At 40.0% G+C, this 19,579-nt stretch overlaps 2 protein-coding genes across 2 annotated transcripts; one reads left to right on the top strand and one right to left on the bottom strand.

Moving 5' to 3' along the window:
* Positions 1 to 447: 447 nt before the first annotated feature.
* On the bottom strand, positions 448 to 16,581 carry duox1 (dual oxidase 1). Its single transcript, XM_020703718.2, has 33 exons — positions 16,515 to 16,581; positions 16,351 to 16,434; positions 16,097 to 16,261; positions 15,445 to 15,632; positions 14,259 to 14,460; positions 13,198 to 13,364; positions 12,810 to 12,873; positions 12,381 to 12,477; positions 12,208 to 12,298; positions 10,787 to 10,889; positions 10,543 to 10,715; positions 10,268 to 10,443; positions 10,055 to 10,173; positions 9,832 to 9,969; positions 9,617 to 9,733; positions 7,900 to 8,099; positions 7,573 to 7,758; positions 7,101 to 7,326; positions 6,769 to 6,862; positions 6,503 to 6,678; positions 6,348 to 6,428; positions 6,184 to 6,268; positions 5,921 to 6,099; positions 5,610 to 5,840; positions 3,995 to 4,094; positions 3,865 to 3,914; positions 3,617 to 3,744; positions 3,382 to 3,535; positions 3,051 to 3,283; positions 2,814 to 2,972; positions 2,582 to 2,737; positions 1,155 to 1,283; positions 448 to 1,055 (listed from the first exon to the last, which is right to left on the bottom strand). The coding sequence occupies exons 1-33, from the start codon at positions 16,579 to 16,581 to the stop codon at positions 933 to 935; spliced, it is 4,641 nt and encodes a 1,546-aa protein (XP_020559377.1). The 3' UTR covers positions 448 to 932.
* Positions 16,516 to 19,577, top strand: LOC101160729 (dual oxidase maturation factor 1). The gene is made up of 7 exons (XM_004069948.4): positions 16,516 to 17,529; positions 17,613 to 17,670; positions 17,783 to 17,917; positions 18,083 to 18,290; positions 18,404 to 18,618; positions 18,704 to 18,891; positions 19,052 to 19,577. Exons 1-7 carry the CDS (start codon positions 17,383 to 17,385, stop codon positions 19,061 to 19,063), a joined length of 963 nt encoding a protein of 320 aa, XP_004069996.1. The 5' UTR covers positions 16,516 to 17,382; the 3' UTR covers positions 19,064 to 19,577.
* Positions 19,578 to 19,579: the final 2 nt, after the last annotated feature.

Here is a 19,579-nt window from a genome sequence, read left to right on the forward strand (position 1 = left end):
TCGGCTGCTGAAAATACACTATGGCCTATGTGCTGTTTGCCAGAAGAGGGTGCCATTTAATCAGCAACTTTTGAAGAACACAACGAAGTTTATTTCAAATGAATATTTCAGAATTAACAAAAAACCCACAAAAGAGAAATATTTGAGTAAGAAAATGAATGATTGTAAAACGTGCAGTTTTGCTCGTCGTTTCTAAATGCAAAATGTAAATTTATTTGTTACTTTTTCTTACTTGCTCAAAACAATGTAAAATAGGTCTAAACTTCCTTAAACTTAAACATTCAAAGGGTAAATTTACATAGCTGTTTCGATTTTCCAAATTCTGTATGTTACTTGTGCCAAAGAACGTTTGGAATATAAGATGTTCTCTGTTATTGGAGGGTTACAAAACTGAGTTAAGAAGTCCAGGTGCAATCACTAGACTTCAAGAAAATGTTTTTTAATTTCTTCATTAAATCTGATTCTGTTCTGTTTGTCTTTAAAGATCAACTAAGTGGGAACTGTCTAGAGGGTCTAAATGACCCAACTCCCAATGTTAAAGTGCCTAGGATAGCACAAGGGTTACCCACCTGCTTAAAGGAAATATGAGTTTTGTCAACTCACACACTCTCTTCTGCATGTTTGGATTGCAACCAGAAATCCTTTTGCTAAAAAGACATAAATCTTATTGACAGAACTTCAGTTATTTAAATTTTTGGCTTTATGTTTCTCAGAAAGGGTATAAATAAGTTTAATTGATGGTTTACTAAATTTATGCATACATATATTTTTAAAAAAAAAAGAAAAGTTTTCTTTCAAAGCTATGTGTGCATTTGTGGTGCTGATGATTGGAAACAAGTGCAAGGTCAACAAACATTAATTTAATATTAAACCCACTCTATTACTTTTGGAATAATGATACTACATTGTTCTTTACCAAACACCCAAAACAGCTAGAAGTTCTCATAGTGATGAATAAAATGAGCTTGATCCCTCTTGTTCATCTGCTGACATGCTTTCTCCACATTTTTGGTCAGTCCTGGTGGTCCGCAGCTGAATACGCCCATTTTACCCACCTACAGAAGAAGAAAGTGCACATTTCCGAGTTGAAACTGTTTTTGTTCCAATGATGGGTGTGTGCCAAAAACAAGTGAAAAACATCTACTAAGGCTGACCTCAGGATGAACTTCCTGTAGAGAGTTAAAAAAGGACACAAATGGTGGACGGCCAAAGTGAGTGACGGACCGCAAGCCAGTGAAGAGACTGCGGTTCCACACCTTTTGGAAGTGACGCTCACACACATACTGAGAAGACACACACAACACAGAAGACGAAGAGAATTTTCAAAGCATCAACTGTGTTTCCAGAATGACTCTCATGAAACTCAATTTCAAAAATTGTGATGCAATTTAAAATAATTTTATATTTTAAAAAGTTATATGTCTCTTCTAAGTAAGAGATAAACCCAAAAACGTAAGTGTACATTACTTTGCCAAAAATGAGCTAATTTTAAAGATACATCAAAGCCAATAAGGTGCACAACACTCTAAAAGTTAGTAATATTACAACCAATCTTTCTTTTACTTCAACTCATTCTTCGTTAATTCAGTTGAAAACAGGACTGGCTCAATGTCCAGTGGCTGGAAATGGCAATGCTAATCTGGAAAAGGCACAGTTTGCTTGTTTGGTTTAAGCTAAAGCGTCAGGCTCACTAATAATTAGTTAAAACCTTTTTTATGTAGGAGCCAGAACAAATTTTAGGATTTCAGTTTTAGCCATGATTCAAACTGTCAATCATTTTTGGCCAGCTTTTAATGATAATTTTTTGCTTTCTTGTAAGTGTTCTCAGTAATCTTTTAATTATGATTATGCCTTTTTTTAGCCAAAAAAAAAAACCTTTGTCATTTTCTAGGACAGTTTCTGCAGAGCAGCAGGAGTTCATTACAAATTTGCCTGTGTTGTGGGGGGTACTGTTAGCGTGGAGCAACCCCGTCCCTCTTCCCCTCCCTGTTGCGAAGCGGGGAGCTTGTGTCAACCCAGTCTAATTTTACGTCACAAATAAACTCTTTGTCAAGCCACATCATTTTTGCCCCCTCCTGATTCCTTACCGGGAAGGGGTGTCAAAGGGCAGGGATGTCCAGTTTAGTTTAGTTTAGTCTGTTTAGTTAGTTCAATTTAGTATTTTCCTATTGAATTCTATGTTTTCATGATCCTTTTGATTTTATGTTTAACTTTTTCAATTACCTATACGAAGCCCATCGAGACGACTGTTGTTGTGAATTTGGGCTATACAAATATAATTGAATTGAATTGAATTGACTCACAACAATTTGAGTAACAAATTACCCAGAAATGCAATTTTAATTACATATGTCCTCCATCATCAGAAAAATGCCACAATGTTAAAAACACTAAAAATACCATTTTCATTATAGTGGGTCTCTAGTAAGCTTCACTGACCTCTTAAAATATACACTAAAATACTTTAATGTGGTATACTTTTATGTCATACTTAGGTAAACAGTAAAACAAAAAAGGTGAAAGGTTTAGCTGCTTATCTGCTTCATGTTTGTAGCACTCAAACTGTGGCTGCAGGTCTTACCAGCATGGTGGTGCGCAGGTCAAACTTCTCTGCAACCTGAGTGATGTAAGTGTGGACTGAGACCAACTCCTGAGTGTCCATCTCTTCCACCTCCCTGATGATGTCTGACACCCACTCAAACTGACGCTGTGTCCGTGTCACCCAGATGAAATACACCTTGAAAAAAGATGCAATTAGCAGTCGGACTCTTTTGTTTCTCAATCGAATGTTTTTGTTTACTTTGAGGACGCACCTTTTTACACATGAACTTGGATTTGATTGAAGACTTGAACACCAGGTCTTTGAGGATGGAGGCAAACGGTGTGACTCCTATTCCTCCTCCCACCAGAACAGACACCTCAAAGTCTACCCACTCCTGATGGCCCTCACCAAATGGACCATCCAAGTACAGCTACAGATTAAATTTAAAAAATAGTTATTGGAGAGGAGAGAACTGTTCTGACATGAAAATAAACAAAGAATGGCCTGCCTTTGGATAAGATCCAAGCTCTAGGAGGCTTTCGTCAGTGTAGAGCTCTCTGAGTTGACTGGTCCAGGGCCCCACAGCTCTGATGTGCAGGCTCAGAGTCTCTTCATGGGGTGCTGATGTTAGTGTGAAGGGGTGGTATTCATCTGCGCCCAGCATTAGGCAAGCTATCCGGACCCACTGGCCAGAACGATACACAAAGCCTGACGGTCGCTTGAACTCCAGATGTGTCACACCTTAACAGGTTAGCAATGAAAAGGAATGTTTCAGTGGAAAAGTAGCATTTCAATTAGAAAAATGACAATTAAATTGCTAAAGTAAACTTCAGATGTACCTGAAGGTAGCAGCTCAGCTCTGACAACAGGAATCTCCACTTTTTTCCTGCTCAGACTGATGAGTTTGTCCAGCAGGAAGAGCAGGGAAGGGGGGATTAGGTAGATGTAGAAACGAGGTTCTTGGAGAAGAGCGAAGCTGCCATGAATGACCGTCTGTCGAGTAAAGCACAACACTGGTTCCATGCTTTTCTAAATCCATGTTTGATAGCTCTGACTTAAAAAAAATGTGTTTACCAGAATGTAAACAACAATGTAGAGGTAGTGTGTGATCCAAAACGCACGAAAACTGATGTGGCGGAAATAGCGAGAGGCAAAAACATACATGAATGCCAAAACAAGAAGAAGCAACACTCCGGTTATTCCTGGAAAACAGGGAGATAATAAAAATAATGAAAATTATAATTACAGTAGTATCATAAGCCACTCAGATATTAAAAATACAAAATTTAAATGTTTAAATATCAATATCGCAACATAGAAACCTGGAACAGTCTGAAGGAACCACCAATACCACTTGGGAGGAAGTTCAGACCTAAAGGAATTGAAAAAAAAGTAAGTCAACTATAATTATGTATTTACCATCGTCTTTAACAATGTAACCTAAATTCTTACCCATTGTTGTTTAATACTTTGGGAAACAGACAAGACAGGATGCTGAGGTCACTGATGGAAAATATGTAGATATTCACCACATGGGCTAAACTATGAGCAACTGCAGTGACACAGAAAAGAAAAATCACAACCAAGTTGACCATGGACCTCCTTTATCATACAGGACATGCATCTGATGTTTTATTCATTTTAAAATCAGAAACCAAATATTACAGAATAGGACCAAAAACTGCAACTGATGTAACTATAATACCAGAAAGATGAACAAAATCTCTTCGTGTTGAAATGGAACAAAAAGATTGTCTAAAGAATATAGATTATTTATTGTTCGTTTCTATGATTAATGGAGTTACTAAGAGAGTTTATTGTTATTTGCACTGCAAAAACAAATCTCAAAGTAAAAAGACACTTTTTTTTAAAGAAAAAAATGTCTTATTTTGTGTCTTGCAAAAATAAATAATAATAATAAATAAATCATCTCATAAAGAAGGTTTTTCAAATAGTTTTCAAATAGTTTTTTCTGATGAATTATTTTCTTTGCCTTTTAGCTGATACCTTTAGGGATCGCCACAGTGACCTTCCTGCTTCCATCTAATCTTCTGCATCCTTCTGGTTCACACCAATCACCCTCATGTCCTTCTTCCCCACATCCACACACCTCCTCTTCAGGTCTCTTTCCTGATAGCTGCAACCTCAATGTTCTTTTACCAACATCATCACTGTCCTTTATTACAGTCTGCTGCCCTGCATTTATCTTTATAACATATAACATGAGTTGTTATTGTGATGGATTCATTCTTGATCCTATCCATCTTCATCACTTCCAAAGAGAACCTCAAAATCGTCCTCGCTGCTACCTCCTGTCTCTTTCTCAGAGTCTCTGAACCAACGACATGGCTGTTCTCACCACAGCCTTCTATCTTTCCTTTCATTCTTGCTGACACTCTTTCGTCACACATTACACCTGAAATCTTCCTCCAAAAATTCCACATGCCTCTTCACCTCTTTTACAAGCTGTTTTTCTCTAGAATGTTGATCCTACAAGTACCTAAAGTCCTCCACCTTCTTCATCTCTGCTTCACGTAACCTCCCAGTTCACAGATACTGTCTTCCTACGGCTGACCTTCATTCCTCTCCTTTCTAGAGCGAACCTCCACCTCTCTAGGTGTTTCTCCACCTGTTCCCTCCTCTCACTACAGATGAGACCTCATCACACCACTCTCTTACAGCTCTCATACATGCTCTACTCCAGCATTCTTCTCTGCCACTCCAGAGGTCACATGCAAACCACAGCTCTTCTCTCTGTAACCTGTCATTGACTTTCTCTACATCTACAATGACACACTGCAGCTCCGTCTGACGTTTTCTAATCTTTTCCAAATGCTTCTTCAAACCAAATGTGTTTCTCTTGCTTGGCATGAATCGTACTGTTGCTCACAAATACTCACTTCTGACCTCAAGCAAGCTTTCAATATTCTTTCCCATAACTCTATAGTCTGATTCATCAGCTTTGTTACTTTTTTGTACTCTGCATATCTCCCTTGTTTTTAAAAAGACATTAGAGTCTAGAGGTCTAACTTATTCTTGAACGTCTAATGCGGAATTTAGCACTAACCCGAGAGGACGACGGCCGTCATGGCCAGGGAGCGGTGGAAGTCGATGGCAGCATCAAAAGGGATGAATCTGTTGAGAAAAGTTTCCCTGCACAGCGTGATGAGGTTGCGGCATACGGTAAGCAGCATGTAGGGAAACAAAAAGGAGACGCCAGCTGCAGAGCCACGAGCCACGATGATGCCCACCACTGTGGTCCCAGGTACACCTGTCGCTTCGGCCTGCAAACCATAATCTGATCACAGAACTTTAGTCAGACCAGAGCAGAAAAAGAAGAATCTCGTTTTAGGAACTTTCAATATGTGTGCTACTCACAGTAACATCTCTCTAACGTCACACCAACTGTGATGCTGTATGTGATAATGAAACACACAATGTGGCGCCGATAATTCTCAATGAAACGTTTGAACTGTTGGATTTTCTGTTGGACGGGGTTTCTGATGTACTCCTGGCGCTTGGCTTTCACATACACATTTGGGGTTTTTATCGATGTACTGAAATTTACAAAAAAAGTATAGTTTTTTTTACATTTTAGCTGCATCTTCATTTTTTATATGTTTTGATATTTTTTTACTAACTTCTTCCGTCTCCGCAATTCGAGCCCTTCTGCCTTGTCCTTGTTGCTGCAAACAGTTAAACACAACCAAAAACAGATTACACTTTTTTTTTAAATTGTCTGTCTGTAATTATAACAAACATGTATTGTATTCTTTCAGAATTATCATTTAAAACCAGTTGGGGCTCTGTTCTTGCCTATTTACTGGACAGATGAAGGACACTCTCTGACATTGACTCAGACGCTTCCTCCCTTCTTTTTCCATCCCTGCTCACATAAACACAAATGCATTAGAAATTTCACACATAACGGAAGGACTTCCTTAACTATACAAGTTTGACCTTTGACATTGAGCTTAGCAAACTGCAGCTCCTTATCATGGTCTGCCAAGAGGAAATGAAAGTCCTCCCATGAGATTTGCTCCTTGTTGTTGAAGCCTGCAGCTTGCATCATGGCCTTGATGCCGTCCTCTGCCTGTGTCTTTGACAGAGCACCGTTGGAGATTTCAATGAAAGACCTGTGATTTATCAAAAGTGTTAGGATGACCCAGCAAACAAAAGAGAAACTCTGTGTGGCCAGAAAAAAGGAACAGAGTCAGAACTAGAACCTGAGCATCCTGGCAAACTCTTCTTTTGATAAATAACCATTTCCACCAACGTCGTTCATGGAAAACATGAGCTTGGACTTTTCCTCTGGAGATCCTGAAATAACACATATTATTATTAACATAAAAAAGCATACAATTAGCAAATGCTATTTTCCTGAAGGGATCTGACTATTTTTACTGGGATTCTACAAAAAAATGAAAGGTTTACCTACAATCCAAATGTTTTGTGACTTACTCTTAATGCCTTGACTTTTCTAATCTCAAACATTTTTTTGCATAAATGATTACTGTGAAGCAAACAAGCAAAGCTATGTGGAAGAGGCTGCCTTTACCTTTCATAAAAATCACCATAACATCAAGGAACTCTTGAAAGGACAGGTAACCGTTTCCATCCTTATCAGCTAGGGTGAACATGGAATCCACAAATAAAGAGTCGGGTTTGAGGCAGAGTGCGTCAGCAAACTCTGACGCTGTCAGCTCGCACTGAAGGACCTCTCTTGCTCTCCTGGGGGAAACGCCACTCATATCTCCAGCGTCACACTTCTGTATTTCCAATACCTGCGACCCAAAGGAACAAGTTCTGAATGGTGTTATTACTTTCTCACTAGGACAATATCACTGACGTCAGCTGAAGATGACAAGGTCGGTTTTAGGGGGAACCAACAATTAGTTTCTTCGGTTTGTGGTCGGGTCTAACTCTTAACACCTCAGACATGAACTGACAACACCGTGTGGCTTACTGTAAAGCTGCTCCAATTTCAACAGAGCAGAGCATGAGGTAAACACACAGAGGTTTGACTGTACCTTAGAGAAAGCGTGCCGAATGAAAGTCTCCACAATCTGAGCTCTTTGCTCTTTGGTCAGAGCCTCCTTCAGCAGTTCCTTCTCTCTCAGCTCCTTTACTCTAATCTCCTGCCTGATTTCTTTCAGCTCCAGGCACAGATACTTGATAAAGTCGGCACGTTTGCTCTCCTCTTCAAAGAAAAGCACCTGAAAAGAGAAGCATAGCATTAAGGAAGCAATATATGAAAGTGAAGCAGAGAGTGTTTGAAATTTCGCTTTGTCCTTGTTGCAAAATGTACTGTTTCTTTTAGTTTGAATGTGTGGTTGTGGAATCCACCCCCTGCTTACCAGATCATACTCTTTTGGCACTTTGAGCAGCAATGCTTTATTCTGTCGATCATTGGCGAGAAGGACATCCAGACAGTCCTGGTTACCCAGATTGAGGGAGCGATGAGTGGACCCTGATCTGTCAAAAACCTGCAGCCTCCTCTTTTCCACCTCCACACTAATTGGGCACATCTGCTTGCTGTGGCCCTGCCACTCGAATGCTGAAGAAAAAATAGCAGAATGTAAAACAAAAAGGTATAAATTATGACATTTCTCCATTTTTAACACCACTCAAGTTTTGGAGCTAACACAGCCGTGAACACCAAATTAATTCTGTACTGAGACTTTTTTGAGTCTGAATGCAGTTAAGGTTGCATCATGAGAGCAAACATATTTAAGCCGTATTTGAAATACTGTGATGCTAAATCTGAAATGAATAAACAGAAATATATTTTTATGCGTCCAAAGTCCATTTCAGCACCATCCAACTTTAGAACCCGCTGTATCTGTTTCAGGGTCACAGAGTTGCCAGAGCCTAACCTGGTTATTGTTGGGCAAAGGCAGGGTACACCCTAAACAGATCGCCAGCCTGACGCAGGACCACCCGATCACACACTCATAGTCCCGCTAAGGACGATTTAAGAGTGATGAATCAACCTAGGGAGCATGTTTTTGGACTGTGGGAGGAAGTTGGAATGCCTAGAGAAAACCCATACATGCACGGGGAGAACATGCAAACTCCCCATAGAAAGGTCCTAGTTGGAATTTGAACAAGAGCCGTCTCGCTGTGAAGCAAAAGCCCTAATCACTCCGCCACTATATCAATAATAACTATCTTATAAACAATCTAACTTCATTTTTTGATCATTTTGGTTTTGTTTGGATGTAAACCAAAGGAAATGGATAAAAGCAGCATATAAATTACATTAAATTAAACATTTAAACACATTTTTAAAAGCGCTGGTGCAGACTGAGAGCTGCAAACTGATTCAGGAACTGCCTAAGTTTGTCATACAGTGTTACAGCTATGACTCAAGTCCCAGTCTGCAAAATAAAAGTCACAAACTTAGAAAAGTCAACAAGTAAAATTTAGCTACACCAATGAGTTAATTTGGAAAAAATTTATAAAAAAAGTCTAAAAAAACTTGAGCTAGAAAAACACATTTTCACCACAAACATGTCATGCCAGGTGTAAAACACAACAAAGCTGAGACATCGAGAGACATTTATTTCCTTAGGTTTCAAACTAATGTTATTCTTGGCTATTAGATCATAAGCCTAGAATCTAGAAGTTGAACAAAATATACATTTTAAATGCATAAAGAAGACGACACCAATTGTTCCAGTAATGCAGAGTGGCTGCACAGGAATAATGCAGAAATAATCCCAGTCCAAATATCGACTTGATCGCTGTGATGTGAAGTACATTTTCACAAACACATTCACACATTGATGGGGGTTCTTCTGGCGAACACTGGCGCCAACCTTCCACCAGAGGCAAAGCAGGTTTCAGTGCCTTGCCCAAATACACTTTGACACATGTCGGGAATGAAACCTGCTATCCTCCTATCAGAGATCGACAGCTCTAACGCTGCTCCATGGATGCCCCTGTGTTGTGATAAGCTATACCTTAACATTCATTTAATAATAATAACCCAAAAAATTAATTTTTCATTATAAGAAAATAAAAAATACCCTAAAAGGCAGATTTTATAAATAAACACAGGCGGTGTCATACCAGGGATTCCTACTGGTGGCTTCTCTGTTCCATTTCCAGCGATTCTTCTTCGTCTCTGAAATCTTTTGTACCTGTACTTCCGAAGACATGCCACCATACAGGCTACAAGAAAACTCACTATGAAGGATGAAAAAAATTAAATGTTTGGTTTCTTTTTTACATGATCTGTGAGGGAAAGTTATTAAGGTACAAAATAGACACAGTAAAACACTTACCAACAGGGAACAGAAATAGAACAATGATAAAAATTCCAAATCCAGCTTTGCTGCCATCAAAGTAATTAAGTTTTGTGGCGTTTGTGCAGGGATACAACATTGAGGCTTCCAGCTGTGCGGGCTGAGGACAGGGGTCACCTACACACAGCAGGAACAGCAAATACATTTTCAAATAACATTTTGAAAAGAAACAGCACGTCAATAAAATTTGTTGAATTTCTACCATCTTTCCAGAAGAACACGTTTTCTTGGATATCTGTGGCGTCTGCACTTGTAACAGCGAGAAGGACATCTCGATAAGTCACGTTGCGGATTTCCTGAATTTCTTCATCTGTAAACAAACTAAAATGGAAAGAAAGGTTAGATTAAAAACGGTCGACAAGGCTGGAGGTTGCAAAAAAGAAAGGTTTGCTCTATTTGAAATCTTTCTTATTACCCATTTAGTTTGTTTTCAAACCAGAAGCGATCTCCATTTCTGATGCGTTCAAACTGATCAAGGATTATGGCGGAGAAGACTGGACCTGGACCGTCGAGAGACTCTAACAGTCCTCCAGGGAAGAGCTCCAGTTTGGAGATGTCTCCATCATACAATTCTGCCACAGCCTGGAGCATCTGAGGTACCACAACACATGACTGCTGTTTCACAGATCCAATCAATCAAAGCAATTCCGTTTAAAAGAGACTCTGTGCAGTGGGGACTGCAGATTTAACCTGAGGGTTAGTGCGGTTGAGCCCAGGATTGATTTCTTCAAATGTCTCCACAGGAGGGAGATCCAGAGCCTTCCTTATCTCTGTGTAGCTTTGCAAACCAAAGTCTCTTCCTCTCTGGATTGTCATTGCCACCAGATCCGTACGTGTGAACCTTAGAGGTCCATACATATAATCTGTCACAGCATAAATCCAGTTAGAACAGTGATATTTATTTCTGTCAAGATGAATGGAAAAGACAGACAACCTCTCAGGTCCTCCACAACAATGTTGTCTTCTCTCTCTGCAATCTGAGAGGCCATGCCCATGAGGAGGTCATCCACATCCTGACCTGTCTTCACGTTGATCCTCTGAAAAAGACGAAAGGCATTTCATGGAAGAGTGTAACCTATTGCAGCATTAACCAGCCTAATTGGCAGTCCTGGCCCACGCCCTTATTGTGGCGGGGCCAACAAGTATGAAGGATCTAGGTTTGGCAAGAACACTTCTTGCTTCCTGTCCCCAGCTGTTCCTGCTCTGTTGTGGCTACACTTGGAGCAGCGTTTTCATCAGATTGCCCCGGTGCAGCACGGGGAAACAGTGCTCTGCTTTCACATTAAGTAAACCTTGACCAAACTGCTCTTCAGTTTGTTTGTTTTTTCTGCCTCTGGATTCCTATACAAAACCCATAACAATTTACAACGGTGAACTACCCAATCTCGAACCCTAAAACTAAAGAACTCATTCATAACGAAGCCCTTGGATAAAGGCTTTGGACACACTCAACTGGACTCAACAATTTGTGTCCCCATTTTTCCCCGTGTCCTGTCAATGTTTTTCCCCAATTTGTGTCGATTCTTATCTTATACCCGTCTTGTGTTTTCAGTTCACACACTCTGGGCTCATCGAAACAAGCTTTTTGTCTGTGTCGGTCACAGTGCCTATTGAGCAAGCATCACAAAATATATATCTCAAAATATAATCAGACCCCCCAAAAAATTGAGCACTCAACAAGAAATAAGTGTAATATTAAACTGCAACAATAACATACACTCATTTTAGAAGTGGCTATGAAATGGGTAAAATGCAAAAGCAAAAATTCTATTTGTACATGACTTTTTTTAAAATCCTCATAGGAAAAGTTCTATGGATTTAATCCCTTTGAAGTTTAAAGCCCTCATTAATTTGGCACTTTGCAGAACATGTGGAATAACAAACACATGATTAGCTTCCAAATTTTTTGCATCCTGAATACATTTACTCCTACTAACACTTGGTTGCAAAGGGGCCAGTTTTAACTAGCACAACACTCAGTTTTTGTGTTCAATTAGAGGCAGGCTGTACAATTCCTTGGAGGGATAGCATCATCCCTTACTGCAGCCTTTTCTTCAACTTTACTTGAAGCATAAAAGAAATCAGGACTTTCCTTCTCCAGCTCCAGGCTAATTAGTTTTTTGACAAGAAGTGTCACATGTATTTAAAAAGTCAAAATATTAGTGGAAGCAAAACTTTAAAAAAACCAATACTTTAATTTAAATAATAGCAGATCAGCCACACAAATTATTCAGATTTTTTTAAATCAAGCAATTGTTTAATTTTTTTAAAGTCTGGTATAGATGCAGATTAGATATTAAGAATATATTTTTAAATAAACATAGTTTTTTTTTAAATAATAAATAAAATGCATACTTGTCGTTTCCAGAAGCTGTTGCAAAGGCGAATTGCAGGTGATGTACTCCCATCTGCATTTGTAATATTTCGAAAATGGCAGGTTCTATTTCTGTAGCAAAAGGCAGAAGGAGCACACATCACTCTATTCCTTGTCACATGCAGAATCAAGGGGCCTCAAATAGAAGCAGTACCTCATATAAACACCAGGTGGGGTCATAGTAGCACTGATTCTCATGGCTGCAACCTCAAATTCAGGTGAGATTCCTGGATCAACGAACTGCTGGTAGCCTGCATGCCAGAGAAAACACAACACAAAACAGTGTTACAGCAAAATTAGAGAGAAAAAAACTCCAGCACTACACAAAAAGATAAATTGATGCAGCAACAGCAGCACAACAATGAAAATAGATTAAGGTCATGAGTTCACCCGACCATCGTTGCTTAACTTTCTTCAGTCATGACTGCTGAATCAGCACAAGAGTGAGACTCAGGCTGATGCTTTGCTGACAGGGCGCATGTTTGCCTAACCCCGCCACCGATAGCTCACCTCTCCATGTGGTCACCGGTGCATTACTGGTCTCCCTCCACCTGTATGCACACGCCTTCTGTGTGATTCTTACCTGGATAAGGAGGAAGTGTTTTGTTTCCCAAGTATCCTGGCAGCCATTCGTAGAGAGCAATGTTCTGTTTGGAAATATTGTTATGTTGTTATACAATGTCTGAGAAATACAATGACCTTCTCTGATGCCTATCATTTCATTCTATTTTTTATTTCATATGCCAGCATAGAGTTTTTGCCTCTATATGAGATTTTTCAAACCAGTAATACAAGTAAAATGAATGCCATGCATTTTAAGTTGCGTTTGCAGGTAACAGGAGACTCAAGTGAGAGATGACGCACTGGCCCTAAACGACCACCTGTCACTGATGCAGCCTGCATCTTTCCAGGGTGCAAATTAAATCAGAATCCATGCAGCGACAGGATTACAAAGAGACTTTTCTCTCTACCTGGAATGTGGCCACAGTGGTCTTTCTGGCATTTTGAAACAGCTCCTCATCTGACCACTCCGGGTGTTCTTCATGCAACTTGGAGGCGACATAATTGTGGTAGCGAAACCAGATAATCCCCTCTGCCGCTGTGAACATGTTCTCATTGGCCCAGGCATTTCCCAACTCTGTACACAGAAGAGGGCACAAACATGACAGCTCCAATATTTCATCAGCTGAATTAAAAACATCCTCATCAAAACAACAACATCTAGGTCAAGTAAAGACAGTTCAATAAGTCATCGCTGTTGTCAAAAATAGCAGTTCGTTTTGCAATGACTGGTTGTATTGTTTTTTTTTGTATAGTAAGGACTTTGAAAAAAACTATTTTTTTCTGTGGATATTTCTGAGCTGCAACACTTAATGTCGAGTATTGATCAAATATTAAGTCACATTTTCTGTTCCTGGTTCTTTTTATATCAACATCAGGATAGATCATCTCATAAATATCCAGAACCACAAATGGAAAGCTGTTTGCCTTCAATATGATAACAAAAACATAAGATCCTCCATCTCTGACCTGCATAACTTCACACCTTTCACAACCCAAGTAACAAAACATTGGTTTCATGACTCACGAACGGCACATCCTCTGCTACAGAGGATGGATTTAGTGTGGCTAAGTGATACGCCATTAAACAGTAATTAGGGAGTCAGAGCCCACGTCAGGATGGGCCTCTCTTGACTCAGCCCCCTCTGATTAAAGCTCAAACAATTTTTGAAAATAATATTTTGCTTTTATTTGCTTTCAGCAGCTGTCGCAACATCCATTGGTCGGCTATTGCCACAAGAATCCGATACTGAAACCAGATCATGTGAAGATGCAACTTCTAAAAAAAAAAAGGGGTTTGAGATTTCAGTATCAAGTATGTGCAGCTAATTAATTGTTTTGCCTTTAATATTTCTTTGTAAACCTTCATTTCATACTTTAAGTGACATTTTTCTGCCTATACATTCTGTGTTTCTGAACCATACCAGGTTTTTAAAAATAATAATAACATGTAATGTATGTGTTTTCTCACCATAAAGGCCTTGTGGTCGGTGCTCTCCAGTAGAGGGGTCGGGAGCGCTCCACATGAAATTGGTTTCCCCTCCCTGCTTTGGCATGTTCCACTCAGAACCTGAAGTCAAGCGTCCTCCAGAGAAACTTCTCAGTAAGTCAGACCAAGAGCTGGAAGGGCCATAGATGGAGCTTCCATCTATCCAAGCTGTAACTGAATTGATCTGCACAAAAATAACTGTTTCTTTAAAAATTCAAACATTAAAAAAGTCTTAGAAATCTCTATGTAGGACCATTTTCTTATAATCTATACATGTTTTTTTAAGATTGGGGTCAAAACGGATATGCTAGAGCTTTTTGCAGCTTTCTTTGGATGAAGGCAGGGGACACACTGGACATTATACAGCTACACACCCTCCTGACTATCAAAGAAAAACAAGTCCTGTCAAATATTTTTAATCCATTGAAAAAATACAAGTCCCATAGCCCCCTCCCTTCATATTTGGTATCATTGAAAATCCCCAAATGTCCTCTGTAAATACTAAAAGGAGTTCATTCAGTGGTATGAAGTGGTTGGGAGATATTGAGGTTTCAAATTTTCCTCTACAGGGGACACATTTGCATTGCTGGTAGTCAGGAGGATATACTCAGTTACTTAGTTCACCTATTGGCATCCCTTCAGGGGTCGCAACAGTAAACCAGCTCTCACTGATTTGCACAGCTGATTCGGCAGAGATTTTTATGGCGAATGACCTTCCTGACATCACGCTGAATTTTATCCGGACTGGGGACCGGCACAGGGAAACCCAGACTTTGCCCCCCCATGTGGCTACATAGTTAGGCCCTATGTGAAGGCTCTTGCCCAGGGACCCACACTGAGTGAAGCTCATCGTACCCTTGGGAAACAAACCCTGGGTTCCTGTGCAACAGTTCTACACGGAGCCAATTGAGTTCATCCAGCCGCTATCGAGGATATATTCAGTAGTAGGTGCCAATTAAAAAAAAAAAGCCATTAATAATTTTTGGACAGTGGTAGCAAGTCAGAGTGCTGAAACCCCATGCATACACAGAGAAAGCATGCTAAAAAAAAACAACAACTAGGATTTGAACTAAGACTTTCTTACAATGAGTTGACATGTCTAACCACCACCACACTTTGACAAAACCTGCAGGAGAACCTATTGCAAATATGGGTCAATAATCCACACCTGCGTGCGAGGGTTGCTGGGGCTTTGACCGGATGCTTGATCCCACTCTCCTCTCCGGAATGGCAGCTGGACCTCTCCCGTGGCATTGGGGTCAAAGACTGGGTCACCTTGTGGAACTGGGATGTTCATGAACTCAGGTGGACAACCAGAACTTCTTAAGTCTGAAATCTCAAAGGCAACATGGTAGCCTGCAATGTTTTGAGAAAAGAAAAACTTTAAAAAAATGTGGAATAACACATTCTTCACACAGTCTGTGTCTTCTATTGTCTGTTTTTATTTTGTTTCATCAGCCAATGAAACACTCAGTCACGTTTGAAATTAATGAATCACAGGGATGGACTTCTTAGAAACCTCATCTGCAGAGGTGGGAATTTAACCACTGGCTTGCATTGCTTCTTAAGACAAAAAAGCAGACATGGATTACACAAGGGAGTTACCTAACTATGCTTTTAATATACCTACAATATTAGCTGTCAATTATCCTTGTTGTAGTATTATATTGTAGTATTTTTCACTGTTCAACGTGTATTCTTATAAGTTAGTATAGGGGTGACTGTGCCTGCACAGCATCCAAACCTCTTTATTTGACCTGCAAATGTGCGTTTAAACCTATATTTTCAATGAAAAATTATGTCTAATTGATTATATTTACCGAAGAACAAAAACAGCACAGTCTGGTTGCGGGTGGAGGGCAGCCCAGAGGGCCCCTCTGCCAGGACCCGGCTCAGTCTGCGCGGGTTTGGCTGCAGCGGCTCGAGGACAGGTTGGTAGACTCCGTCCCAGTACTGCGCGGGCACGAGGCGCACGAGGCGAGAACCTGTGCGAGAACCCGCGAGTGAACAGGTGCCTCGATGCTGCTGCTGCTGCTCACCTGTCTCTCCCCCCTCCCCACTTCCACACACTCACCGACCGATCCACGCCTGGGATTCCCCAAACTGTTGTACCAGCCATCAAAGCGAGGGACCTCCCAGGTAATCTCACTCTGGGAATCTGCTTATGATGAGCGTTCGAATCAAACAGTTTGCTCCGCATTTAGGGTGACTCTTCAGCTTTAATTACGGTGCACTTACGTTCAGTGACGGTGAGCACCAAGCCAGCCACTGCGCACACACTCCAAACCCATTTACGCAAATCCATTGAAGCGCAAGATGCTCCTGAGCGCAGCCTTCCACGCCGGTGAAGGACTTCTGAAAGGTGAAGCCTCTGCTGTGAACTCTCAACTGTTATTAAGCCTTTACTTCATTAGTAAATCCAAACAGTTAATACTTTAAATCTCCACGTTGAAAAGAAACGTAATACATCTCTAAAAAGCCCAGTCTCACCTGTTGCAGAGGTAAAGATGCTGAATTGGAGTAAAGCAGGTTCAGTCAGAGGTGCACCTGAGGACTTCTGCAGTAACAGCTTGATGTGTTGCCCAGCTGCTCAAAACGTGTATGTGACTTATGTCACAAGTGGGAATGGCCATCATCCCTGGATCACACCTCTTTTCTACAACATTCCACCAAATGCATCCTCCCCCTCCTCTCCTGTGACATGAAGGGGGCCACAAGTATAAAGGAAGTGTTCGTTCACCAGTCTTCAAGCTTCTCGTCTCCTCTTGTAGCTTTCCAGGTAAGATTTCTTTTTATTATTGCTCTGTTGATACTTTATTGGCATTTAAAACTTTGCATTACAGTTTGATCAGATGCACATGAATCAGTGTGGGGTTTTAATTGACTAGATGCAAAAAGATGCGTGCCTTTTAGAGATGCATTTGTGACTTTGGAGTGGAGAGCAGCTCCAGGTTAGACATGCTTTTGTTTGATCTCGTGCCATGTTACATGCATGCAATATCCCTTATCAGTGAGCTGCTATCTCTGTATCTGGAGGGAAAACTGAGATCCCACTGCCTAACACTGCTTTCTCTGTTTCAGCTGTATTCTTAGATCAGACGCTAAGATGACTTTCTACAACGACATTTACCCCTTCTACCCTCTACAAAGGATCTCCTTCATCTTCAGTGGTCGCTTACTCACCATTATTCTAGTCTTCTTGGTGCTAGCGTCCACTCTTCTCCTCATTCTTCCTGGAATACGGGGGAAGTCGGTATGTTTGAGCTAATCACATAAAATCCTGATGATTTCCACATGTTGAAGCAGATTTATTTTCTTTATTTTTCTGCTCATTAGAGACTTTTCTGGATGCTCAGGATAATCACCAGCCTGTTCATTGGTGGGGTAATAGTGGGTGAGTTTTGTTTTCTCAACAAAGCTTAGAACAAAACCAATTTGTGTTTTCAATTTGCTTTCCATTAATTGTGAACATCTGAACAATGATTACCTTTGTGTTTTTTGTGCAGTGCTTAACTTCACTGACAACTGGGCTGAAGCCAGAATGACCACAAACGCCACCTACAAGTCTTTCAGCAGTGCAGTGATTAATGCTGAGGTCGGCCTGCATGTCGGTCTGTACGGCATTAATGTGACACTAAAAGGTGAGTCACCTAAGCTGCAAATGTGTAATTTTGAGGTGTTGAAAGTTTCAGGAAGTTAAGCAATGCAGTTTTGTTGATGATGCTCTCTCACCACTCAGAAAAGGATCAATCGCCATTCATTTTGCACAGTAGTTTTCATTACAATAGTTGTTTTCCATGTTTTAGGGAATCCTGTCGTGCAGTTCAATGAAACCATTAACTACAATGAGATGTTCAGCTGGCATGACCTAACTGAGGAAGAGTATGAAGAAGCTCTGGAGAAAGGTTTACCAAACCCCATCCTCTACATCGTTGAGAAGTTCACCCTCAACAGTCCGTGTGGTCTGATCTTTCAGTACAGATACTCAGGAAGATTTGCCTCTGCAACACTCTGGTGATTATAGATCATTTAGACAATATTTTCTTTTAGAGTTATGCATCAAAACATTCACTAGATTTTTATTATTAAAGAAGAAATTGAAAGAGTTCATCGGATTTCTTTTGCAGGACTGCATTTTGCAGCTGGATGCTCTCCAACATCCTCTTCTCCATGCCAGTCATTTTGTACGCTGGTTACATGATGATAGTCACTGCAGGCTTCATTTTCTTCTCCATGGCCTCCTTCTCCACCATCATGAATGTGCCTCAGTGTGTTTTCTCCATCGGAACGGACTCCGTTTCTACAGAATACAGCCATTCATTCTGGTTGGCGCTCGCTACAGGTACAGTTGATATTCAGTTAATAATTTCTTTAGAAAATGAAACAGAGAAATGGGGAAGGTTTCCACTGACTGAGGTCTCTTCCAGGAGTTCTGTGCACCATCATTGGGACCGTTGTGGTGATGCTGAACTTTCTGATGCCAGAGAGGATAAAGACAGCTTTCAGTGTCTGTGTCGATGGTTGTGAGGATGAGGACGTTTTTTACAGGGAAGGATACCTTAACTCAGTTTTCCTTGATGGAGCGCATTCTCCTCTGCCTTTAACAGTTAAAGAAGTAAGTTTACTGCATTGACTTTCATTAATTTCACAAATATTTAACCATTTTGTTAGAAGAATGTTGTCTTGATGTGTATTTAAAGCAGTAATACATGTCTACTCATAATTTTAAATGATTTGGTATGTAACAGACTGTTTTTTTTTTTGTTGTATTTCAGGATCCTTTATGAAGTTTCCAGGATTTTTTCACAAACTATACTTGAAGATTTTGTTTGCTGAATGTGTAAGAAAGTTTCACACCCGTCTAACTGCCTATGTGAGCCTGAAGTGTTATGTGTTGACAGGAAATTTGTTTTTGAATCTGTACTTTTTTTTGTCAGGGTTCTCTGGTTGTAAAACAATATAGGCATTTGTATGGGATCCATACAAAGTGTGTGTTCTTTGATCACTAATATAATTCATTCAACTGTCTTTACAAAGAATTATAAGACAATCCATGAGTTTTTGCTAATCTCATTAGCGTCTTTTTGCATAACTCATCTTCATTATGCAAAGTTTTAAATTGCCTTGTAGTTTTTTTTCTATCCTAATTGGCACAAGTAAATGTGAAAAGAATGAGTGTATGAATGAGCATTAAATGCTTTGTAAAAGTAAATATAATGTAATCCAACAATCGTATTTATTTGGTCTTAAAATCCAACATTTGTATGTGTCTTTATCTTTATCAATAAAATACTTGAAAAATA

This window comes from Oryzias latipes, chromosome 6 (genome assembly GCF_002234675.1).
Source record: "Oryzias latipes chromosome 6, ASM223467v1".
Taxonomy (NCBI): Eukaryota; Metazoa; Chordata; class Actinopteri; order Beloniformes; family Adrianichthyidae; genus Oryzias; species Oryzias latipes.